This window comes from Haliaeetus albicilla, chromosome 3, assembly GCF_947461875.1.
Source record: "Haliaeetus albicilla chromosome 3, bHalAlb1.1, whole genome shotgun sequence".
NCBI classification, from domain to species: Eukaryota; Metazoa; Chordata; class Aves; order Accipitriformes; family Accipitridae; genus Haliaeetus; species Haliaeetus albicilla.
This window is the reverse complement of record NC_091485.1, coordinates 7,856,931-7,883,229: the sequence shown is the minus strand read 5'-3', so window position 1 is coordinate 7,883,229 and position 26,299 is coordinate 7,856,931. Positions and strand designations below refer to the sequence as shown.

General features: G+C 44.5%; 1 protein-coding gene across 1 annotated transcript; it reads right to left on the bottom strand.

Moving 5' to 3' along the window:
• Nucleotides 1–1,345: 1,345 nt before the first annotated feature.
• Nucleotides 1,346–6,723, bottom strand: IRX1 (iroquois homeobox 1). Its single transcript, XM_069778770.1, has 4 exons — nucleotides 6,374–6,723; nucleotides 2,766–3,780; nucleotides 2,130–2,202; nucleotides 1,346–1,740 (listed from the first exon to the last, which is right to left on the bottom strand). Exons 1-4 carry the CDS (start codon nucleotides 6,635–6,637, stop codon nucleotides 1,683–1,685), a joined length of 1,410 nt encoding a protein of 469 aa, XP_069634871.1. The 5' UTR covers nucleotides 6,638–6,723; the 3' UTR covers nucleotides 1,346–1,682.
• Between the last annotated feature and the right edge of the window lie 19,576 nt (nucleotides 6,724–26,299).

The following is a 26,299-nucleotide window of genomic DNA, read 5'->3' as shown; positions in this document are numbered from 1 at the left end:
AAGTTACTATGGTTCGGTTAAAACTGTAATATACTCTTTTGTTGGAACCGTTACCCACGCGGGACTGCCTGGGATTTAGGAAAAACAAAACAGCTAAAAGCCAGAAAGCGAACTAATTGATGCTACGCTGGGAACCCCAGGATGTCAAAATGCGTCTATTTTCAGAGACAGCCCTTCACATACCCCGCACAAAATCTGTTTCGTCCGATCTGTTTCTCTGATCCATCTGAAAAAACGCAAAAAAAGTAGAAGCCTACCGCCTCCGCTGCTTTGTCAACAGATCCCTAAGCGATAGTTTACCGAGCCCCCTCTTTGCTTGCGATGATTTTGCAGCTAAATCAAGATCAATATTCTGACCTCTGACAAGAATTTTATTAATATTTTATTTGAAAATCTCATCTTGTTTCCGACAAGTCCTGGTCTGAGGTTGGTTCAGTTTGGATAGGGCGTCACCACATTATTTCTTAATGACTTTCCCAGCTGCTTCTTTCCATTTTCCACCATCAACAACCATCTGGTATCTTATTAGCACCTCAATGCTCATTTAGTGTTCTCATTTAGGAGAAAAAAGAAGTAAACACTCAAAATATTACACATTTTAACGGACCGTCTTTGGAAGATTAATGCCTTTATAAACCGATAGATTGTCTCTTTCAGTCTCTTTTTAACCAACAGATCGGAATCGCAGAACTTTCTTCTGGGAAGTGCAAGAGCTGCCATCTTTTTTTTTCTTTCTTTCTTTCTTTCCTTTTCTTTTTTTCTGCTAAGACTGTGCTTACTCTCCCAGGGAAAAATCTTTCACGGTCATATTTCCTCTGTGTTTATTTAAAGCGTAAATCATTACAAATAATTCTATTTCCTAATCTATTGGGTTTTTCGGCTTCGGTCGGAATGTATACCAAAGCATTAAAGCTCTTGATCCAATTTAGGAACGGGGTCGGACAGCAGAGTTACACACTAGGTAACTGTGAGGAAACTTGTCCCTTTCATTTTCAAGAAAGTATTTTATAATGTAAGTGGAAGTCAGATCAATTTATGTTCGGAAAATGGATCCTACAGGACACGTCTGATTCATCACAATTGAAAAAATATCTTTAATTTTACCAGGCAAGAACCAACTTCACTCAGCTTCTTAACTCTACGTGTCTGAAAAGGGAAGCCCGCAGCTTGTTTTCGATAAAATAGCTACAAGAGTCATTAGAAGCTCGGATTTGGTATTTTAAGTTTCACCTACCCAAAGGCAAAAAGACTTGACTTTTTAGAAAACAAGTTATAAATGTTTGAATAGATTTGTAATATACGTATAAGATCTGCAGCAACAGAATACATACCTGAAGAGAGCTCATAATTTCATTTAGTTTATTAGACAAAAATATATGATTTAGACAAGTTTTGCTGACGCGCTATTTACAATCTGAAATCACTCTATATACAGAAAAAACACAAACACATGGGAAACATTTACCAAACAAATAATCCAAGAATGGTTAGAATAACACGATCTGAAATGGTACAATGAAGAAGGGGATCCATCTACAGATTTGTGTAATCGCTTTTATGGATTTGCACCACCTTATTGCAAAAAGAGATTGATGGGAGTCGTTTATATCGTTTCCTTTTTTTTTTTTCTTTTCTGTCCTTAATACCAGTCTCTGTAATATTTTTTTCACCAAACCATTTAATCAAGCGGAAGGGAGAGCTGTTAAAATTCTCGGTGTTCCCTCTTGCTGAGCCAAAGAGCTGCAGGGGGGAAGGGAGGAAGGGAAAAAAAAAAAAAGACGTAACAATCTTTCAGAAAAAAAAAATAAAAAGAGAGAGAATCCTTTCCTATAATTGCCTGTCTATTGCTATAGCATCCTAGTATTAGTTAATTGCACAGAAATCATTGTCACTGGTGTAATTAACACAAGATCTTTGAGGTCTGTTAAGTTTCAGAAAAGTTACAGGCTGGCTATGTACAATTGCAATTTAGCCTAACTTTGAAAAGATTACAGCAACTTCTGTGTTGTTCTTGTTGTCTGTATGTATTATTATGGTGATGATTAGGTGTTATAATTAGTCTTTATTATTCAAACACTCTGTTTCACATAAGTAACATTCCTGCAGTGAAAACAAACAAACAAACTCACTTGTCACGGACAGGCTGGAAGGGCGATTTTAGCGGCTGAGGTGGGGATTCAGTTCTTGGTACATTTTCTCTTTCTAGAAGAAGACAGAAGGAGAAAAAAAAAAACAAACAACAAAAACAGGAGAACCATTTTAGAATAGCAACAATAAAAATCTGGACAGTGTGCAGAGAACACACCTCCCTCTCACCCTCTTGTTCAGACGTGTGTAGGTATATACGTGTTTGTGTGTAGAGCACTGTTCCCTACTTTCAGTATTTAAAGAGTACGCAAGCTTTTCTTGCCACATTTTTGACTGTCATAGAAATTATTGGGAGATGAGGGTCAGGAAGGAGGGAAGGGAAGCAAAACTCACTATGTTTCACAGCGCTTTTCCTACATTCTCATCTTATTTGATGGGCGTATAGGCTGAGAATGTAATAGCCCACATGAAGTGGGCTTAATGTATGCAATCAACATGCTCCAGGAGAAAAAAAAAAAAAAGAGGAAAAAAAAAAAACCCCAACGCTAGGGTAAACTGTAACTCCGTTAAAAGCAATCAGTTACACCAGGGCTGAATCTGACACCATTCCTCAAGGAGAAGTTCATGTGCGTGTGTTGGGGGTGGAGGGAGGAGTGGCTGCCTGGTGCATTCATTACCTATGTGTTTGGGACTGGTCCTCTCTGAAGGTTTTTCACTGCTTAGGGCTCCCAGGGTTGCTGTTAAAACAGAAGGTTGTTGCTGGGCCTGGAGGTGGTGATTATGATGAGCAGCGTGGTGGTGATTTACTCCCAAAAAGGACCTCACATTTAGCAGGGAACTTTGAGTGAGGAAAGCCCCATTTGTCCAGTTGTGAAATTTGCCAATCTGGCACGTGTAGAGTCCATGGCTAGGGAGAAAAGCGGGATGCTGGATCTGTGGGGAAGTGTGATTAACCTGGGGAGGAGGGGGCGGAGGGGGAGAGGATTTCAGGGCACCGTCGGGACTGGTCGCCGTCTCTGCCAAAGACCAAATCTTGGGTTTGCTGTGAGATGGCATCTGTAAATTGTTCTGTCCCCCGGGACTGATGATTCGCGTGCTGTTGTCAGAGGCCTCCTTCACCATGGCCAGCGCGTCTTTGGGTTTCAGCCCTTCGGAGCCCGACAGTGCCAAATCCTTCTCCTTCTCCAAGTGCTCCTCTTCGCTGCTTTGTCTCAGGAGCTCGGGCTTCTCCTCCTCTTCCTCGTTGCTCTGCTCCCCATCGTTCTCGTCGATCTTGTCGATGTCTATGCTCTCCAGGTCGATTTCCTCGTCGTCTTCGTTCTTCTCGGGGTCCCCCTCATTGTCACTCCCGAAGAGATTCGCGTCTTCTTGGTCCTTACTCCTGGAGCCCCAGGTGACCTTGTTCTCCTTCTTGAGCCGGCGGCGGGCGTTGGCGAACCAGGTGGAGACCTGGGTCAGGGTCATCTTGGTGATGATGGCCAGCATGATCTTCTCGCCCTTGGTGGGGTAGGGGTTCTTGCGGTGCTCGTTGAGCCAGGCCTTGAGGGTGCTGGTGCTCTCCCGGGTGGCGTTTTTGGGCCGCCCCGGGTCCCCGTACTGGAACTGTCCGTAGGGATAATAGCCGGGGGCGGTGTGGGCAGCAAAGGTAGCAGGGTGGACACCCGGATTATCTTTCAGCTCGTACTGGGAGCCCTGCAACACATTCAGACAAGCGGAGAGGAAAAAGCACATCAATTATCTCGTTAGCGTCTCTAACAGACCTGAATAGGCTACTCCGGGAGCCAGAAGACGCCTTTGAGCCGTGCAAAGGGTCTTCGCAGGCAAATTCGGCCCTCCCCGCTCCAGGCTCTTCACGTTTAGATCAGACAGAGGTATTCCCAAACGATCCCCCCCTTCTTGCAGGGAAGGGAAAAGAGAGGGGCTAAGCTGGGGTCCGCCAGGCGTTATGCGTATTTTCGCCGCAAACCAAATCAAACCAAAGGATGGAAAGGCAGCAACTTCGCCTCGGCGAGACGATTTGCTGTGCCCTCGAAATTCTCAGGCAGAGAAAGCAGGTACTACACCTCAGTTACAAACTCATGCCTGCGCGCAGCGTCGCGTTTCTCTGCAAAATATCCCGGAGGATACTACAAATGCATGCAGAGCATTCTTCTTCGGCCCCAGATCTGCCTTTAAAAGGAGTTGGCGTGAGACGAGACCGGGGAGATGAATGCACAACTTCACTACGAAGACACTTACAATGTAAGAGATTTTCCACACACAAGCCAATCCCCCCCGCCCCCGCCTTCGCCCCCCCAAATCATACGCGAAGATTCTGGTGTAAAACATTAACTTCTAACTGTTGGAAGAGCCTTTAAACTCTGGAATGGAAACTGATCCACGCATAGTAGAATATGGATAGGCAGACACTTTATCTCATAAGTTTTACTTTGATGTGGGCAGAGCAAACACAAATTGTTTACAAGCGTTTAGAGGCGGTGATTTATTCGCAATCAATATTCTTTTTATCATCAGTAGTAAAACACAGCAAGTCAAATTATCCCATCAGGTGTTTTGGTAAATAACATTTTATCTTTCTAGCAACCTCATTAGGCCTCATTATTACCGCAAATTGTCCAGATATTAACTTAATATTTTAGCCCTTGATTTACAAAGTCTCTGCGTTTTAGAATTTATTTCAAAATATCGCCGTCATGGTAAATCACTCTAGTAAAATGCCAGGATACTTTGCAAGGAGGAAAGGGAACTGTTCCTAAAGAGCTAACATTCGAAGCCGTTTTCTTTTTTTCTTGCTCCTACTACAGCCTCGCTTTTTTTCCAGTCCAGAAAGACATACTTAGTATTACTCTTGCGAAATTTGTGTCAGCCTTAAAAACGAACCTCTTCAAAAATGTCCGCGAAGAAACTAACCTAACTTTGTCAAGCAGTTAAAAAGGACCGTGTATTTTAATTTCAGAGGCAAAGCTTACACACAAAGAGAAGCCCGATGTAATTTTTGTAATGTGTTACAGAGTAGGCTTTCTGCACTCCCTTTATTCCGCTGTCTTTTGTTATTGTTGCTGAAATGATATTTTTTTGTGTAATCTCTGCTGGGAATTCTTTTGAAGAAGCCACTTGTAAATCACTCATTGCTGCCGTCTCAACTTTTACTGCTTTTCCAAAATCAAGGTTAAAAAAAGTAGGAAACGCATGCTGTTAGAAGTGCCTTCGCAGGAAATGTTTGCAGCACCAAATGATCTGTTTTCAGATGCTGCCCCTTGTTCGACAGCGTATCTCCCTACTTGCCGACATCTAGGTATTAAAAACCCTCGCAAGTTACGCCTCGCGTGCACCCGGTTATAAATATTCACACTTTTATGTTTCGGGGGGGAGAGAAAAGAGGGGCATTCAGAAACTAAGTGGAACCTATGCGTACCGCCGCCGAGAAATTTGGAGATACTAGCAACGAAACCGTTTGAACGACACCAGAGATAAAACCAGATAGTTAAAAAAGAAAACAAACAAACAAGCTGTTTCACTTTTTAACTATTGCGTTCTAAAGAAAAGGCAAAAAGAGATCCGAGGACAATCTGGGTGGCGGCAATTTGTTTTAGAGTTAACGCCAATACGCCTTTCTGCTCCCGTGCATGTAATGGGATGTAGATGCCCTCCTTCGCTTGATGCAAATCCGATCTACCACACTCGCCATCATCGGAGTAGGAAAAGTTCAGGGAGGGGAACGGGCCATTTTTAAGGCTCGAAGGAAAAGGTCGCGAAATAAACGGGCGTACCCACTCCCGACGCTGCACTTTGGCCTTTCGGACGGAACCTGGTTATAGCTCGGCGGCAAAGAAAAGGACCGGGGGAGGGGGGGGGGGAAGAGGAGAGCGCTGGAAAGCCGATCGAAACAACAGGACCGAGAGTATCACCCGTCAACAACAACACCAATAACAACAAGGTGGGGGGGGGAAGAAGCCGAGTTGCTAGGGAAAGCCGACAACACGGAGGCAGCAGCCCTGCTCAGCCTTTTCACCGCCAAGAAGAAAAAAAACCCCAAAAACTCGGAGCCGAGTTTTGCCCGGCTGGAGCGACGGGATGGGGGCAGACGGAGCCCGTCGGCCCCCCCGACCCCTCATCTCTCCCTCTCCGACCCACAGACACACACGCTCCCCCCCCCCCCCCCCCCCAGTTCCCCGGCCATCAAGCGGTTCGGCGGCCTCCACCCGCGGGCCCGGGGTGGGTTGAGGCGGGGGTGGTTGGTGGTCGTGGGAGGGGGGGGTTGTAAGGCATCTCGGAGCTCACTCACCATTTGGGAGAAGAGGCCGAGGTCGGCGGTGTAGGGCAGGAAGGCGCTGTAGTTGGGGGCGCTGTAGGGACCGGCGTACATGCCCAGCACCGAGGTGACAGCGGCCGAACCGCTGCCCAATTCGGTCCCCGCCGGCCGCCCCGAAGCGGCTGCGGCTGCTGCTGCTGCTGCGGCGGCTGCGGCCAGTACCCCGGGCCGGTCGCTTCCGTACACAGCCTGGCTGGCGCTGAGATACTGCGGGTAACCCAGCTGGGGGAAGGACATCTCCGGGGCGAGGGCACAGCGGCGGAGGAGGAGGCGGCACTGGCGGCGGCGGTAGAAGCGGCAGAAATATAAAAAAAAAAAAAAAAAAAAAAAAAAAAAATGCTGGGGGGGGAGGGGGGAAGGAATTATTAAAAAAAAAAAAAAGAAGGGGGAGGAGGGAGCCTGAATAGCCGGGGAGGGGAGCGGAACAAACCCGGGCTTCTCTGGATCTCTCTTTCTTTCTTTCTTTCTGTCTCTCTTTCTGTCTTTTTCCTTCCCCCCCTCTCTCTTTACTGGAGTCAGGCAGGGCGAGAGACCAGAACTCGAGCCGGTAATTTTCTTTTTTCGTTCTGATTTCTTTCTGTCAGAGATATATTGCAACCTAGGTATGGAGGAGGAGGAGTGTGGAAGGATTCAGTGGGGTGCCTTTCCTCAAATCTCGGCTCTTCTGTGCTCCTAAATCCCTTAGATGTGATCTGATCAACAATTGAGCTCCAACTGATGTGTCTGCCCTTAGGTCCTAGGCTGATCTTTCAGATACAATTTGAAGTTGATGTTTTGATTGGCACCCACTTGAGCTGCAAGCGCCGCCTCCCACGCCCCCCCCACCCACCCACCCACCCCACGCCCGCCCCCCTCGGTGCAGCACGTGGTGCGCAGCCCAGCCCGGGCCACTTTTTTTTGCGTGTGCGCTTGTGCGGTACGTCCGCGCAGCTGCCGTGCCGTGTGTGTGGATTTAATGTTTTAGCAATGGGCTCCTTTCAGGAAAAAAAAAAAAAAAAAAAAAAAAGCCCCCACTGCTGTATGACAACCTGTCTACACGATTTTACAGCTGTCCAACATTGGGGTTTTGCTGTTTCGCAGCCTTAGTGTGTCCCCTTTTAACAAAAACAACTGTGTTGCTGGGGGGTTTTTTTTGTTGTGTTTTTTTTTTTCCACCTTTAACATTGAGTCCCCCTTGTCGGCGTTGGAGTCGGGAACAAACGAGAGTGGCCGTGAGAGGAAAAGGGGGGGGGGGGTGTTGCAGCCAGCCGACTTGTAGCAATTTACCACTAAAAAAAAAAAAAAAAAAAAAGGGAGGGTATAAATAAATAAATAAATAAACGCAGTCTATCTATAGCAACCCACAAACGCCACACACACACAACTTTGCTGAAAGTCAAAAGGCTCCTAGCAGTCCTTCCCAGCAGAATCTTTAGTTTAAAAAAAAAAAAGAAAAAAAAAAAAAAGACCCGCAGCGATCTCGCTTTCCCCCCCCCCCACCCCGCCCTTTCTCCTCCTCATGCCCTGCCGACCGATTGACACTCAGGGACAATTATCAGAGGCATTGCGACAGTTCTTGGAATATTAGCAATAAATAATCCCGCAAATCAACATGTATGCCGAGGGGCACAGAAGACCCCCAGCCCTCGCCCCCGAGTGGGGGGGTGGGAGGCGGGGGGGGGGGGGTGGTAGTGGCTTGTAGATTGTCAAAACTTCCATCCACTTCAGCGGGGACCGAAAGAAACGCATGGGGAGGGGGTGGGAAAGGACCAAAACGAGCCGTTGCCCTTCTCGTCATTAACAGCAGTGATTAGAGGAAGGGATTTTTTTTTTTTTTTTTTTTTTTCCCTTCCTTCTTCTTCCCCTTTTCCCCTCGGAGCGGGGGTGGAAGGTGCAGCGGGAGACAAAGGACTCCTCTGCGAGGGACCGAGGGACTCGGCCGCCTTGAAGGACGTGGGTTGTCACCGCTGTCACCTCCCCGTCGTCTCGCCACCTACCCTCGACGTGCCGGGGGGGCTCCCCCGTTACCCCTCCGGGGCTGCCACAGCCTCCAACCTCCCGGCCGGCACCGCAAACTTGCCTTTTCCTATCGCTGCTGGGGCCCTCCCAGTACCCCCCACCCTACCCCTGCTGGGTAAAATGGGGTGGGGGGGGGGCTGGGGCCGCAGACGCGAAGGGCCGCGGCTTTTCGGGATGCAAGTGTTTGGCGGGGGAGGGAAAGGACCGGGGGGGGGTGTTTGGAGGGAAGGGGGGGGCACGGGTTTCTCTCTTCTTTTGCCGAGCCCAGGGTTAGAGCCAGCTCCTACGGTCCGCGCCCCTCCGCGGGGCTTCGCGCCCCCGCTGCCGGTTTGCAGCCGCAGGTTGAGCCCGGTCCCGTCGGGGACTGGTGGCCGCTGGAGCGGGGGGAGATGCCTCCCCTCCTGCAAAAAAACCCTGCGGGGTGTCTCTAAACCCGGCCAACCCTTCCCTCCCCACGCTCCAGGGAACCGCTCCGTCTCAGAGAGTTGGTTAAACTTCCTTCCCCCAGCAGTTGGAAACAGGGAGCTTTTCCCCTTCCTATGTCTAAAGGCAAGGAGGACTTCCCCCCCCCCCATCACCACCCCCCGGTCCAAAATCTCACCCTCCAAGGAAGAGACAGACCCTCAGCCAAAAAATGCACCGCCGTGACAAAGCTGAGAGGGGCTTGCAAATTGCAGCGGTGTTTTGCGAATGGAAGGGTCACATTACAAGGGCTGCAGGTAAATAAAGGTGGGATAAGGCACCGACGCTGCCGAAATCTTCTTAGCGCTTTAGAGCTGGGTGGAATGTGTATCCAGAAAAGGTTTCCACTTGGAGGCTTAAGAAATGTGAGTCATCCCCTCCCCCACCCGCCCCCATCCTGCTCAGATCGGTTCAGGGGGGGATAAAAAAAAAAAAAAAAGAAAAAAAAAAAGTCTCACTTGCTTTTTCTATCAGCCCAGCATCTTTTCGGGGCGAACTTTGCTATTCTTCACCTTGCGTGGAAATAGAGCAAATAAATACAAAGTGAAGGTTACCTGTAAGGGTGATTTGGGGGGGGGGGGGGAACCAGGAAAAAAATAGGAGGGAGAAAAGAAAAGAAAAGAAAAGAAAAGAGAAAGAAAAGAAAAGAGAAAGAAAAGAAAAGAAAAGAAAAGAAAAGAAAAGAAAAGAAAAGAAAAGAAAAGAAAAGAAAAGAAAAGAAAAGAAAAGAAAAGAGAAAGAAAGAAACCCGCCGAGGAGGGGGAAAGTTGCAAGACTGGGAGGAGAGCTTTGTTCCTCATCTGCAAAGTTCCCGGCGCAAGGATGAGCAGGGTCCTGCGAACGCCATTAATTATGCGCAATTCTGATCAGTAAATGCCAATCCCTTACCACGCGATTCCTGCTCCTGCATTGGACATTGCCCATTTTTCTGACGGTTTATTAAGTCACTTTAGTAGGCAACCTTTCAAAGCCTTTTTTAATTTCGGCCCCCCCCCCCCGCCTTGTGCAAGTAAGCTGGGACCAGAGCTGCTACACTAAGCTACTTAGCTTGAAAATCAGTTTAGTGAAGGTCTGGGAGATTCTGGGTTTATTTCCCCCCATACAAGACCTATAGCAGGAGCTTAATAACAAAAGTGCGAAAAGAACGAAACTGTACGGAAAATTACAAACATCAGCAGCAGCTGCCAGAAGCACCAGGAAAATCTTTCCCTAAACCCAAGACCTAAACAGTCCAAAAGGTTGGTGTGATCAACCCCCCTATCCAGAAATTAGCTTGAAATTGTTAAGAGATGGAATAAAATACTGTTAAAAAAAGAATGTATTTTTAAACATAATTCGGAAAAAAAAAGATATCTCTTCTTTTTGCTCTTTTTTTTTTTTCTCCCCTGAGATCTGTATTTTGGTTGCTCTAATGCCTCCTTAACTTTCGGCAAAACCTAACAAAAAGGAGTGCGGTGCCAACTCATTAGCCGAACAACGTTTTTAAAGACGATAAACAGTCACGTAGCAGAAGAGGATTTGGGCTGAGAGTGAAAAGCAGAGTCACCTTCCCGTTGGAGAGCGGCTGCACGTCTGAAAACAGGCGGGCGAGAAATATAGAGCAGCGCTGGGTATAATGTGATTATACCTAAGGTAATCGCTTAAAATAAATTGTATACTGTTTAAAGTAAATCGACCTAAATGGCCACGCTCACATAATTCAAAGATCATTGGGCAGATAAACTTCTCCTTAAAGAGCCTTTCTGGAGCAGGAGTTTGCTAAGACCACTGATCCTGCCAGTTTCTTAAGGCGATGCATCCACTGCCAAGAGATTTTCTCTTTATTATTAACAAATCAGTGTAGATAGGGGTCCGATAAGAAATGCAAATCCAGACATAGGGGTCGCTGCTTGGCCGAATTTTAACTCCAGGCTGGTGCTGCAGGGATTGACTAAAGGGTATGTTTGCGAAGAGGCTATGTGAAGCTTTAACACTGACTCTACTAAAAAATGAAGTCAGTGATTTTGATCTGCTCCAGATGTCCTAAGAGTGGATATTGCAGTGCTGGGAATCCGCACCAAATATCTGAGGGCACTGATGGTAATCAGCGCAACACATCAGCCAGGGGGGACTGGCAATTGTGATAACCTGCTGCAAATGCGCAGGGCTGGAGATGGCAGTGATAAACCGCTGAAAATATCTTCAAATGGAGATGACAGAGATGTTGAAAGGAGACACCTAACTATGGGGAGAATAGGAGACTAAGCAGAGCACAGCCTGGGAGTGGAGTTCAGAGATTTGCTAGGCTACGGTTCACCCGTGGAATTTCCACGGAGATACACGCGGTCGTGCGCCGTCCCTGCCCGCAGCTACACCCGCGTCCGGACCCCGTTAGTAAAATGCGGGGGTTATGCGGCGTCGAGAATAAGAGGCGACCCAAAGAAAGGGAGGCTTAATCGCTAAAGCGCCTTGTTTGTGGCTCAGGAAGAAAAGTTTTCATTTAATTCGGGGACCGCTTTCAAACATCCCGGTAACGATTTCTTTTGCAAATCCTCTCTTGGTTTTCAGCTCGCACCGGTAACAGGCGAAAAAAATTTGAGATGATCTCTTCAGTTAATAGTCTGTTTCAATTTTCTTTCCTGTGGAAAGAACGCGCAGGGCGGGGGGGAAAGTGCCAAATAATAGATTATCCGTATGTTGCTAATTTTCTGACTGTTCTCAGCAGGTAGTTTCACTGTCTCTCTCTTTTTTTTTTTCTTTCTTTCTTTTCCCCTCGCTGTCTTTTTTATGTGTAAGTTTAAAATAACTCTACCATGTTAAGTATCAATCCTATACATTTTAATGATACATCTGTGCAGGACTGAATCCATTAATTTAATATATCTCGCCTAGATTCTAATTACGCGCCGACTGCCGACTATTTGGATCAGTTGACTGAGTTTTCATTAAGTGTATTCTATCTGATTGAGCCTGGGACCGTGTGTCATTTGACGACGGGTACTTTTTGGGGGGTGCCGGTAGCCCGGTTGCGGCTCCGCAGGACCTTGGTCACCCGCTGCCAGGCCCCGTCGCCTCCGTGTGTCCATCCTGAGCGCTTCTCATCAGCCCTGATTTATGAGCCTTGTTAAACACTCATTATTACTTTGCACCTTTTTCTTTTTTTTTTCCAGCAGGGTCTGGGAAACAACCCCACTTTGTGACAACAGGGCATGTGTCAAACAATTATAGGCGGAGAGGTGATGTCGCTCTGGAGCACCAGATTTCCCCCCTCCTCCCCTTCACGCCCAACCCGAGGAAGGTTTCTGTTAAAAAAAGGTGATGGGGGAGAAGAAAAAAACCAAACAAACCCCGACCAACAAAACTCACTCTCTTTTTGCAAATTTAATTCACAGCAACAGCAGCCTTCAGACCTCTGACCGTGCAAACGAATGGGTTGGTTTGTCCAAATAAACGCAAAGTTGCAATTAGGGATACCTGGTCGATTCCTTAAACGTGAACATGTACACATCCATAGTACAGGTGGTACAGGAAGGCTTCTGAGTCTGAGCAGCTACAGCGTTTAATTCTACTCAGGGTAGCAGCTAATAAGGCGTTTACAAAGATTATTTTATTCAGAAAGAGGCATTTTAAAAAGAAATTATGGTCATCTCTCTCTCTGTTTTCTTTTCTTTCCTTTTTCTTTCTTTCTTTTTTTTTAAGTAAATTAAGAGAAATTGATTTTTTTTCCCCGATACCCTGGCGGTGACTTTTTATTAATCCGTTATCAGTCCACCTCAGTTGCAACGTACATTTATTTCTGATAGCAATGCGAATACACACATGCTCTCTTCCTTAGCGCTTTTGCGAATGAATTGTTAATGCTATGCACACAGGCCTATATGAACAAGCACACAAATCTATAGAATGAATCATCTGCCTCTCTCCGTATCTAGCTGTCCGTCTGTCTGTCTACCTTTCTATGAATATTTTATGGGTCTGAACTTAATTAACAAAATAATTTCCATTTTGTCTCCAAAATGATCAACAGCAATTATGTGAGATTTTTAAGGTTTATAATTTTATGTCACCAGACTGTTGCTTGGGGGCAGAGGCACAATTGCCGTGCCAGCTGCAGTTGTATTTATTTGTTTTTCTGTCTTGTTCCTGTAGGGCTGCATTATGCAGTTTTTAATTAGTTTGTGTTTGTATTTCACCCGTCCCAAATCAATGCCATCCTGGAGCAATGCAATGTAAATTCCTGCAGTACAGGTGTAGCTGCTAGCTCCGGAACACTAGGAAACTCATGTCTTACAAATGAAAGCAGTGAATGCCATTCAGCCAAACTGTCAGCTTTAAACAGCCAAGAGGAAGGAGATCAAAGCAGAGAGCAGGAACTTCTACTCTCCAGATTAGTCTTTATGGTTTGAACGCCTAATGCTATTAAAGGGAACCAGGACATATAGCACATCGTTGGCTACAAAGTTACTTCTAATTTTGCTAAAGTCCTACCTTATTTTGGCCAATGTAAGCCTTCAGAGCATTTCAAGATGCACTGTTTCCTTTGAGGCCTAGTAGCTACTCATCTGAAATTATGCAGAACTAATACCTTCAGAGACACGTTTCTGTTTGTGCACATATTTATATAACTTATCGCCTTTTGAAAGATAATTTTGATTTCCTCCTAGGTTCCGCAAAGTCTTTTAATAGAACTCGCAGCAGTAAAACCTGAAATTCTAGTATCTCCAGACATGAAAAGTCCCTTTATGTTGTGTTTGGTGTCTCTTCTTTCTTGAAATGACCTCTGTACGGTGGTGTATAAATCTATTATTCCAGTCACCGGGGAATTCTTTTAAAGCTTTCTTTTTTTGTCAGGAATAAGAGATCGTTCATCTTTAACTAGGCCACATAGAAATTATGATTCAACAGCAGTGTATATTTAATTAGAGTAATCTCACTTGAATTTAATTACCTAATGAATTATTTGTTTAAAAGGTAAAAAGGCTTGTTTGCCAAGTACAGTGCAACCCACTGATAAGAACTTCCGTTATAAGAACATTAATATTTTAAAAAAACATTTTTACGGCTTTATATTTTAACTCTTTGGTTCTGCCAGCCATCGGTGGGCACGCTGAGCCCACTTACGACCGGGTTTCCCACCCCCGTCCCTTCCCCTCAGCCCCCGGCATCCCGCCGCCGCCGACTCGCGTAAGTAACGCGCCCCACCGCGGCTGGCGGGGGGGGGGAGCGGGGGCGGCAGGCGGGGAGGGAGGGAGGGAAGGATGGGACACGGGAGGTTTTGCCGGCTGAATTTCCAGGAAAAAAGCCGGCGCGACTCGGCGAGAGCCGGGGAGGCCGCCCGGCTTGCGGTGGGGAGAGAGGGGCTGCGCGCCGCTCCGCGCCCCGCGTCCCGTTCCGCGCCCTGCGCAACGCCCCGGGCGGAGCTGCCCCCCCTGGGCTGCTCTCCCCTCCCCGCAGCGTCGTGCCTGCAAGGGGTCCCGGCCAAAAAAGTGTCAGAGCCGGGAGCGCCAGGCTACAAAACAGTCATCTTCTTTTTTTTTTAAATTTTATTATTATTTTTTTTTTTAATTTCTCCCTTTCCCCCCAGCCTTACGGACAGCGCAGCTAATGACACTCCTTTGATTATTTATGATTCTTCAGCCAAGGCAACAAAAAACTGACCAGCCTCTACCCTTGACCTTTCTCCTCGGTTCCCAAGTTTTCCAGCTACTGCATTGTTTGTTTCCAAGATACAACGCATACAGTGCTGAACTGCAACGCTTGTCAGAAGATTCGTCTGAAAGCACCACAGCTCGGGGATTATCCGCCTCAAAAAAAAAAAAAAAAAAAAGCAGTGTTTTGATTTTTTTTTTTCTTGTGCAATAGTGGGAAATTCTCCTTGATGCATTCTACTGACCCGCTGGAGGAAAACTAGGTCCCAAAAAAAAGCCCCTTTTTTCTTTTGTTTTTATTTGTTCATTTGTTTTCTTCTGTGCTGGGAACTCTTCTCCAGCGTTTGCCAATGGGACCTTTCGAAGAGTACCCCTCTGCGGCTCCGTGTCTCTCGGACCAAGAACTTTCCATCCTTACTCCCCTCTTCCCCCCAAAACCAACGAAGCTCCCAGCAAGGCCTGAACTGGAGAGCAGGGAGCAGCGGGGGGTCGGCCCGACCTCCCCCCCCACCTCACCCGCAGTGATGCTCTGGCACCACGCAGGATGCCCGATGGCTGTCAGAACAGGGAACAGGCGTTAAAACGTTATCTCTGGAGGCGGCCAGAGGTGATCGGGGGATGCCAGGCATGAAGGCATCCCTCCCTTACCTGCTTTTTGGGAGGGAAGAACTCTCGCACCGGCGAGAGGGAAAGGGGAGCTTGCGTGTACTTAAGCCGTCGGCAGGGAGGGTAAAAGAAGAAGCAAGCTTAAACCTAAGCTTCAGCAATGTTGAGGCATCAGTTCAAGCCAAAGACGTGTTTTGGGGGGTCCCTAATAGGTGGCCCTGAAGCTCCCGCTCGAGCAGTCAGGACCACACCACTCATCAGCCCCTACGTGCCCAGCCACCCCCCACACGCGGAGCCAGAGCTGGAGATGTACCCACGCTTCAAAACACCAAACCCACCTGCTCGGTGGGCAATTCTCCCCTGCTTCCCCCTCACCCCCCCCACGGCCAGGTAGGAGGTCACCCGCCAGGAACCCCTGCCAGCCTCTGGGCGAGGGTGCGTGGCCCCCAAACCCCCCCAAAGCCCCACGCAGCACCCTCGCCCCGCTCCCGCACCCCTTTGGACGCCGGTGTTGGAAGTGAAGGTGGGCTCGCTACGGTTTCCCATGCCGGTTGTGGCCGCTTTGCTGGCAGACCTGCCCACTCAAGACCTCAAGTCAAGCGTGGGAGGATCTTGCACGGTTCTTAGAGGGAGACGGTGGGCAAGTGCGGAGACCCCCCCCCAGCCTCGGACCCCAAAGTCAGCCCACGGTGGTCTGGTGCGCTGTGCTGGGCGTCAGGTGGGAAAAGAGTGGTGGAGGAGAGCTTCAGTCTTCGCCGTTGTCTTGCCTTCTTCTCCATTTCAGGGCGGGGCTCCTCTTTTCTTTTTTTTTTTCCTTCACCCATGATTTTTGGAGGTCTGCTGAAGAGAAGCAGCTCTATGCACAGGTTGCACAAGCTACTGGCGTGGTGGAACTTAGCCGCTCAGCAGCACCTCAACTCTCGTTTCTTGGTGCCAGAAGAAGTGTTTGGGTCTGATGTCCTTTTTGCACTTTCAGGTAAATACGCCAGGTCCTGAGCCCAAGAGCAGCCTCGGGGATGTTACGGTGCGAGTGGCACACTGCCTTCAGAAACCCTCAAACCTCACAATTATATAGGAAATGTTTCAGACATTCAAAGCCGAGACTGCGCTCATTTTCAGATCTTACGGCAAAAGGATCGCAATACCTCACTGTTTAGAGGCACATAAATATGTTGGTCTCCTCTACTATGTGTCATTTGCGCACAGTATTATTCGAATCAGCTGGCAACTCCACTGAAATGTTTGTAATAACTTTAAGATACTATGGGAGTTATAGATCTGTAGGCCTGGCGTTTTAATTCTTGAGGGCCTATGCTTTTCTTAAAGTTATGAGTGCAGTTGTCACAGCACATCTACGTGATGTAGTTTACTCCATTAATTTTGATAACCAAATACATATATTAACAGATCATATTTGGCCGTGTGTTTTTATTCTTACCCCCTTTGGAAGATATATGCATTTCCACTGTACTATTACTGATAAAGTACAGCTGTATAATTTCAATCATGTAGTTACAGCAGGACAAGCTATTAAATAAATCTTAGATTGGAACTTGTTGAATTAAAATCCCTCACAAAAGCTCCTCAGATTCTTTTTAATATTCTATAAACAGCATAATTTACAATGTCATTCTACCTCTTCTATAGCTTTCTTCTAACACTTCAGCATTAGTAGCAGTTGGTGTATTTCCTTTGCTTTCTTTTTTTCTTAGATGTATAGTCACTCTTTTTGCTAATATAATTGACTTGGGTATCCACTGATGTGTGCTGCATTTTAATGATGATGTTTTGTTTTATCCAATAATGCTTTTCAATAAGATTGTTTGGATCATAGTTTAAGGACAGGTATAAATTGTTGCTTTGGTTTTTAATGCCCGATGTAGACCTGGGAAAGACTTTTGCCTGTGAACAGGTTTGCAGTCAAATCAGACTATACATTTTTATGCATTTATACACTTAAATACTTATTTTCGACTTGACTTGACTTCACTTTAGGGTTACTAAATTGCAATTAGCTTCCCCCTTCTGCTTCTCTCCTCTACATTAATATGCTAAAGTCCATGAGGTCCATATTTCTTTTGCGTTTTTTCTTTCTAATAACACAAGAGTGTATTTGAATGGCAGCACAGTTTGAGCTTGGCCTGTATCAAACAGCACTAGTCCATTGAAAACATTACATCGGGATAACACTGAGACCAGAAATAAAGTGGATTTAAAAAAAAAATAGTAATTGAATGAAAACACTTTTACTGAAACATAATATTGTGAGAAAAATGCTTCGTATGTGGTGCTTAGAACAAATATTGACTGGTAGACTAATAATATAGTTTTTCTTAACAATAAAGTTAATCATGTCCTCCACTGAATTATTGGTCCAGATGCTGCAAGGAACAGAAACCGGACTGTTCAGATTTTTTTAGGACTGGGTTTCTGTGGTACTTAAATCACTGTGGCAATGAGTGTGCAATCATAAGCTGCATCATTGTACTCCACAAAGTAGCACTGAGTTTATTTTATTGATTCACGGCAGTTTTTTTCCCCCCAAACTGCTGTCCCCGTCTCATATGTTTCACTTTACTTACACATGGTACTTCCCTGCCAAAGATGTCAATTTTTAGGATTTTGCCTGGGGTTGAGAACACTGAAATAATAATGATAATATCACATCCACTGTTAATTCTTCATGCATAACTAGACTGATTCAACTTACAAGACATTTTATACAATACGGATAGATATATTTTTCTTTTTTTTTATGTGTATTCTACTGTTTCCTCATATGTTTTGCATTGTTCACAGACAAGATAAATTTTAGAAGCCTAAGTCATGATGTTCAGAGACTTACAGACATTATTAAGAACAGTAAGGAATTATGAGCATTTATAAACACAACAGGCCCAAATTAAGACCCTCAGTTCAGCAGCTGGAAGCTTTTTGGGGTTAATTACTACACGCAAAGAGAAAACATGCAAGGAACTATGTACTCAATATATTCTGCACCCTCAAGTTAAAGAGACTACCAATGGAATAAAATATTGGTTAGCTTGAGTATATATAGTGGAATCCGAACTGAAGTTTTTTATTGTGTTCGCCTATGTTCATAAATTCGAATATTTAACACCTAGATGGTTTTTCAATGCCATGGAATACTCAAGTAAAGTCAGATCCAAAACAAATCTAAGCCGAGCAGATGTTTTGAAGGCAAGGAAAGTAAAAGGCCATATCCTGCAGAACTAGGCTGATAATGGGCAGGGAAATATTTGCTCTTCTGTTTCACCTTTTATTTCTTTCCCCAGCTTTTCCATGAGGGTCAGAGAGTTAGAAAACAACAACATGGTCATTCAGTAGTTCACAGGTGTTTTTTCTCTCTCTCTCACCTTGTCTCAGGCCAACAAGCACAAGCATTTGCAGTAGTTCATACTGTTCTGGCATCATCGATGTAATTGCACTAACCCAGAACAGTGTTGCCATAAACATTTCTATACTAACCTTAATAATTCTAATGCTTCGTGGAAGCAGTCTTGGTGCAGTTGCATTGATGTAGTAGATACTGCCAGCGTAACTCACAATAATCTCGCAATCCTTACAAAGCCTGCTCTGTGCAATTTCCTTCTACTTCACATTATTTACTTGGTCTAACCTACTTGCTGTTTCATATAGTGATGAATACCAGTTCATTTAGTTCAAATAAAATAATCTCTTCAGATATTGATTGGTGCTCTGACTAATCCCCACTTCATGAGTCCATCTTGGGACCTGTTGGGAAGTTTCCCCATAATGCAGTGCTACTGCGTGGCTGAACAAACTCCTGTGTTAATACAACAAATTTCCACCTACCCAGAGGCTTGCTGTGGATTTCTCACCTTGTTACAAGTTTATATACTCTTTTAAACTATGATAAGCTCTACAGGTATAAAAAGGACTCCTCTAGCAGAAACTGGAGCATTCGACAGAAAAGAAGAGGGTGGTCAAGAGCCTTTGACATCTCAATTCCACTGCCATTTTGTTTGCTTGCTTGCTTTTGTTGTGAGTTTTTGTGACTGCAGAACTGCCTTGAAGTCCTGGGAGCAGGACACCCCAATTATTCTCGTTCGATAGGAATGAATAGCCCTTCTTGGGGGAAGGAACAACTCAGTGTTGAGAAGGCTGTTGGACCCTCGTATCTCCACTGACCAACAGAGTTGCTAATGATGTCAGTATGCTGACATATAAAACTTGGGTCCTACTAGTTACTTTCTTTAGGGTGCCAGCATTTCTCTCCTAACTCAGTATATTTTTCATCATACTTTTTTAGGTCTTCTCATCTTGCTTTCTTATCCTTTGCCCATTCACTGCCACATTTTTTCTTTTGTCTTCATCTTCCATGTTTCTATTTATCTATCTCCCCTGGCTCAGTGTTGTCGGCTCCATGTTTGACCCTATATTAAACCCACTCTTGGTCTTTCAGTTGTTTTTATTAAAAGCAGCATCCCTGTATTCTTCATGTTCGTTTGTATTTGGTAGTTGATAAAGATTTCAGAGAAAGGATTGTCTTTCTGCATGTTTCTATAATGCCTCCTCCATCTGAGACCCTAAAGCCTAAGCAACAACAACAATAAAATCATCCATTTTCCACTGATGTGCCTACTCTGCTTAAAAATGGTAAGTTCAAGCAATTAGGGACTCAGGTGATTCCTCAAGTAACTACAGTTGTGTGACTAATTATGCTACCCTTTTCACTCCACTAAAACTTACACATGAAAGAGCATGTATGTATGCAAGAGTGAGAAACATTTCTGGATTTGTTTGCTTTTGTGTTCCTAACAGTTGCTTGTTAACATGAACATGTTTGGGGGAAAAATAGTGGCTTGTAGATGCAATCTGACCTTCAGCCAGAGCCGAGACCAAGTAACTTTATAGTTTGTCATCTGACTGTTCACAGTGTTAGAAAAGAGTATTGGTGTATGTGTGTGTTTAACTGGACTTCGTGCTTCCGTGCATGTAGTACTTGTACTGTTTCCCCAACAGTAAGGGAGTTAATTCATACACATACAATTTTGAACACTTTTTTGTATTATCACTACTGTTTAGCTTTATTTGGCAAGAGTAGAAATGAAGGAATAAATGTAAGAAAGAAAATAAAAAACATTTAACCCCACCTAAAGGATGATTTCAGCCAGCTGGACAAATCCATGGGACAAGAGGGGATGCAGCCAAGGACATGGAGAGGTAGATGAAGACACTGCAAGTGGAAAAAGTCCTGCTGGGGGACAGTTACTAGTGGGGTCCCTCAGCACGTGGGAACCCATACTGTTTCTTATGAACCTAGTAGCTAGATAGAGTGTCCCCTTAGCTGGTTTGCAGATCGTACCACATTGCGTGGGAGTGGCTCTTTCACTGGAGGGCAGGTTGTTATTCAGAAGGACATTCATAAGCTGCAAAAAGAGTCCAGCAGGAATCTCACGAGGTTCAGCACAGGTGAATGTAGAGTCCTGGCCCTGATCTGGGAAGACATCCTCCTTCCATCCAGGCTTGGCATCAACTGATTGAAAAGCAGCTTTGTGAAAAAGGATCTCAGAGCCCTGGTGGACAACAGAGGGAACACGAGCCAGGGGTGAGCGGCAGTTGTGGTGAAGAAAACCAGCTGCATACTGGGGAGTAACAGTGTGAGTGTAGCCAGTAGGAAGGAAATGATTATTAGTGAGCTGGGTGTCAGTCTGTTCTCCCAAGCAACAAGTGATAGGACGAGAGGAAATGGGCTCAGGTTGCACCAGGGGAGGTTTAGATTGGATATTAGGAATTATTTCTTTGCTGAAAGGATTATCAAGCACTGGAACAGGCTGCCCAGGGAAGTGGTTGAGTCACCATCCCTGGTGGTATTTAAGAGATGTGTAGATGTGGTGTTTAGGGACATGGTTTTGTGGTGGACTCAGCAGTGTTAATGGTTGAGCTCGATGATCTTAAGGGTCTTTTCCAACCTAAATGATTCTATGCTTCTATGATTCTTCTCTATTTAGCACTGTGAGAATCCATATGAAGGACTCTGTCCATTTTTGAGGTTCCCAGTGCAAAATAGGTATTGATATGCTGCAGTCAGTGTAGTGGAGGGCTACCAAGGTGATTAGAAGCCTAGAGCACAGGACGAAGAGAGACTGGGAGAATTGTGCTTGTTCAGCCAAGAAGAACAGGCTAATGGGAGATCTTGTTGCTGCCTTCAGATACTTATTGGCAAAATGTAATCAAGATGGAAACAATCTTCTTAGAGTGCCAGGATGAGAAGCAGAAGACACAGGTTGTTACGTGGGAAATTATGATTAGATACAAAAAAAAAAAAAAAAAAAAAAAAAGAAAAAAGAAGGCAAAAAAAAAAAGCAAGCCGTAAGTGCCCAGACAGACTATGGACTCACCATCCTTGAAGATACTCAAAACTGAACTGGACAAGGCCCAGAGGAATCTAACATAGTTGGACCTACTTTGAGAGGAGGGTGGAACTAGGTGACTCCCAGAGATTCTTTCCAACTAAAACTATTTTATGATGTTGTAGCAAGGGAACCCATAGCAATGTAAGAGTGGAGTTAACATCCTTGCCCATGTTACAGGGCCATACGGGGCAGTCTACAAAATATGTGGCAATAATGCATGTGGCTGTAATGCGTCAGTCGTATTGACTACAGATACATTTATTTCACAGCTTTGAACTCTCATCAGAATGCACTGTGTAACAGCACTGATGCTTCTTTTATGGGTGTATACTACAGCTTATATATAGCCACGATAGCTAATAAGATCCTGCCTGATACAGCCATATTAATAAGCTAGAGAGATCTGGCAAGCACCTTGCCATCTTTATCAGAAAGCCATTTCTGTGTCCAAGAAAGAGTGGAGAGGAGGGAGAAAGGAGTGAGCAAGACCTGAGGAATAGTCATTAGCCAGTTGATTAACTGACTTTCCAGCCCACCTGGTGCTTTAATGGTCTGCTCCTGGGGACGTACAAGAAGTAGACTTGCATGTAGATGTGCAGGATTGCACTATGAGAAAGTAGAGCCACCAGTTATTATCATGTATTATACTTCTGGGGATAATTTCTCTGAGTACACAAGTGAAGGGTACTTCCTAACTGAAGAGCTTTTGTCTATGGCCAGGCTAACACGATTCGGCTCTCTTGGCTTGTGATGTCCCAGGAGAGCATCTTGGCCCATTCCAAGATTAAGATCCTTTGTCATTTGTTACAAAATGACAAAGAGCAAAGTCACTGAAAGTAAAGTACGTGAGGGGGAGCAGGAATGGTTTAAATGGTCTTTGTAGTGTTGAAATGGAAGTGTTCTTTGACCTTTCTTAATCCTAATTATTGTTTATGAAAGAACAAACGCTGCTAAATAAAAGATATACTCTTAATTGTGGAATTAACTGTAATTACATGCCATTCTGAAATATTTCATAATTTTGTAATTGCTTAAAGTGTTGGTATTTAGTGAACATAATTTACAGTAATTCCTTTATTCTTTCTTTGTCTAACCAATAATCATCTTTGTAATAGGTAATAGAATCGTGAACTGAACAAAACTGTACACGTAAGTGTTCAAAACATTTCTATTTGTCTTTTGTTTCAGTAGGAATCCAAAACAAAGTTAATCTGATCAACGGGGATCAATAGAAAAGTGAGTGAAGATTCTTATTTCTTTGAAGCCAGTGAAGGCAATGAAATAATCCTCCTAAACAATGAAGGCCTTTAATTCAGAGTCTCGAACACTGAAAGGCATTGTGAAGTGGGATTTGCAGTGTTTCTGGTTTTAATTTAAACTGTACAAGCAGGTGCAGTAATGGGAGGTGAATTACTCTTATTACATTGTTGCAGTACTATAAGACAAAAACCACAGAAAAGTCCCGGACCTGATTTATTAATGATTGGAATAGTAAAAAAGTCTTCTATCTTCCTTCTGTCTTACCCTCCGTGTCCCCACCCCTAGTTTTAATGTATCCATTTTCTTCCTTTCTTTGTGATTTCCTTAGGTCTACAAGCTGAAGGACAACTCCGTATTTGGGACTCCGGACCTGCGTGAGCTGGTCACCTCTGGAAGCAACGTCAGCCAGTTCTTCAGCCTCCTGCTGCTTGGTGCCTTCACCTGAAATGTCCGTAGTGGATGGGGCTGCAGAGGGCCCTTCGGGGATTTTTTGGAGCTTAGGAACGTGTAAGAAAATGTGGGATGGGTCCACCACCGTGAGTCACAGGTGGTTGGTTCATCAGGGGGGTAACACACAGGCAACAGGGCAGGGACTTGCCAGCCAGGACCCCGTCCCACCGTTCCCGAGTGAGGGGAGCGGAGCAGGTCTAGGGATGGCAGTGAGCGTCAACTGAGAGTCCAGAACGCTTGGCATCGCTTGGTGATGAGGCAAGACCAAGGAATCTAAGTTGGCAAAGCCGGATTAGGTCTGGTAGCAGCAGCCAGGGTCCTACTCAGCCCGGTGACCATCAGCCAGGTCCCGCAGGGAGGTGGCTGGTCTGAGGTCAAGCTGGGAAGTCAGTCTACGGGTCAGGGACCAGTCTGGCAGAGTACATGGCCAGGCATGGCTGTGATGGAGCTGGAGACGAGCAGACCTACAGCATAACTTGGGCAGGGACTGATGGCCCCGTGCTGAAGTGAAATGGGGGCCCTGGGCCATGGGCAGGGGGTGTGGAGCCACCCAGCCAGGGATATTAAAGCCTATTAGTGCCCTCAGGGCCTTGATAAGCATATGGGACAGCGGCTGATTAGTAATCTGAGAGCAGGAGTAACAGGTACATCTTTGCTGGAAGGTGCAGTGTTGGGCAGAAGACAGGATGCAAAGGGGGACCACAGGCTTGCGAAAATGCAACATGGAGTAGGAGCCCTGCTGTCAGTCACCATGAAGTTGTTTGGGGTGAAAAGAGTGATTTCTTAGTAATTTTCTCCTGACTTCTTCTACCTCTTCTCTTGATTCCCTTACTTCATATTCAGTTAGAGGCTAGGTGGCAAAGAAAATATTAATATGGAATATTTATATTCAATATTTTTGGTTCTGTATCTCTTACAGAAGGAATTGAGGATTGATTGATTGTTCTCCATGTCTTGATCTTTCACTTTTTTTGTCTGTCTCTCCTTTTCTTGTAATGTGAGAAGAAGTTCAACTTTTGAACCTTGGGTTAAAACGTTTGTCTTGACTCTAAGCTGAACTTGCTGATTTTGTTACTTTATGCTTTTGTTTGTAGACTATAGGAAGGTATAGATGGGCAAAATCAGGCTTATTGTGGATTTGCTGCAATCGTAGTGAGGCTGATTTCAAATGTATTTAGTTCACATGTTGTCTTTGGGGTTTTCTGTCTACCTGCAAGAAAAAATACTGTCCTCCAACCCACCTACCACCAGGAACTCAGGGACCCACAACCATCAAAGCTGTCACAGAAGATTGGTTTCGTGGCATTGGGGGGAGAGGCATGATGCCAGAGTGTTGTTCTTATCTTCAAATAGCATCTCTCTGAATAAGGTCCTCTTTGTTTCGGGAGCCATGAGTGTGTTTTTTATGCACTGTTCATTTATTTTTTCAGTTGCATGTTCAGAGATAACAAGGGTTGCACTAATTGCCTAAATAAGATTTGGAATTTAACAAATTATAATGTTCAATAACATAATTTTCTTTGACAAAAACAACACAGGTAGTGCTTTCCTAGTTTGACAGCACTGGGAACTAGAGTTGATTCAGAAGTGCAAGAATGAGATTCTAATAGCGTAAGAAAATAAAAAGTGCTATTTATCACTGTTTCAGTGTCACCAACTTGTTATTTTTATTGTTCTTCAGAATAATGGGATTTATTGAAGCAGTTTATCCTCAAGTCACATGATACATATTATGCATGAAGAACGAAGAGGATTCTAAATAGCAAAACATAAAAAAGCACCTTAAATTTAACAGAAATCCACAGCAAGGAGAGCTACACGTTAAAAAACTATCCTATTTCTATCTGGAACAAGCAGAAAACAAGTACGTATGGAAAAGACAAAGTTCGGTTATTAAAACCACACAAATTGAGATATTTGCAAAGTTGCTGCTGCGCTCAAATGAAAGAAGATAATTGTGTATTTGAAAGGTTTTCAACAGCTGTCTTTGGAGTCAGATAAAGAATTAGATAAACATGCTGGCTGCTATGCATCTGGGATATATACACCAACACTCAATATTCACAAATCGCTAAATGGTTGTTGGACACCTGAAATTCTATTGATTACTAAAGCTCAATAATGTCTGAAAGACTTGTTCAAAAGAGCAGGCAAGCAAACAAGCAATTACGTAGTATTGGGACTCTTAGCATATATAAAATTCACTATGAAAAGAGTGAACATTCTGACCAGATAAATAACCTTAGTTCAGTATGGCAGCAGCCGTAACAAGAAACCTTTCAAATGGCGATTACATAAAATTAAGGATGATACAGTGAAAAAGACTATTGTAAATCAGACAGCAGGGAATTTCAAGGATCACAAATCCTTGCCTAATATAAATTACAGCAATAAATTCTAGCATGGATTGTTTCTTTTATAACAATGGTTACCAAGAAAATAGGAATTGTGAGCTAAAATTCCAGGACATTTAAATCATGATAGTCCCTAGAAGTTTAATTGTTTTATTTAGTTTCCAGCTTGCTGAAAAGTGAATACATGCAATAGATATAAAACTATTTGATTATATAAATTACTGTCTGTTTGCTTAGTTTCTATGTTAAGTCAGCAAGTAACACTCTTAATGTAGTTATTGTGGTAACTGGAAATAAATAGTTAACCTTATTCCTTCTGTCATAGATTTTCAGTATGACCTTAGTGACATACATTCATGTATCAAGAATTCCATTGAAAACTGTGGAAAGATACCAGTATAAAACTGGCGTGTGAGTCAGTCTCAGCACTTGGCAGAGGTTTTTATCCCCTGGATCTTCTCATTGTTACAAAACACTCCAAATACAACTGCCTGAAAGATGAGAATAGTAATTTCAAAAAAATTCTTTTAAGATTAACTCCCAGAGTATTTTGCCTTGCTTTTCATCTCACTGGAGTTATTAGTCATCTCTCAGATGGCTTAACAGGGATGGTCATTGTACTGTAACCCTGGGCTCTGATTGTGGGGATGTCCTTATGTCATAATTAGAGAAAAGATATTGCCTCAGAGAAAACTGTAATATAAACACGAACTGCTCTGGCTAGCGCTAATCTATTTTGAT

Excerpts from the sequence above, each read along its gene's own strand:
- IRX1 (XM_069778770.1), bottom strand. The coding sequence starts at position 6,637 with ATGTCCTTCCCCCAGCTGGGTTACCCGCAGTATCTCAGCGCCAGCCAG. Across the intron at positions 3,781-6,373 it reads TCGGCCTCTTCTCCCAAATG|GGCTCCCAGTACGAGCTGAA; the intron begins GTGAGTGAGCTC and ends AATGTGTTGCAG. Across the intron at positions 1,741-2,129 it reads TTCCAGCCTGTCCGTGACAA|CTCTTTGGCTCAGCAAGAGG; the intron begins GTGAGTTTGTTT and ends TCCCCCCTGCAG.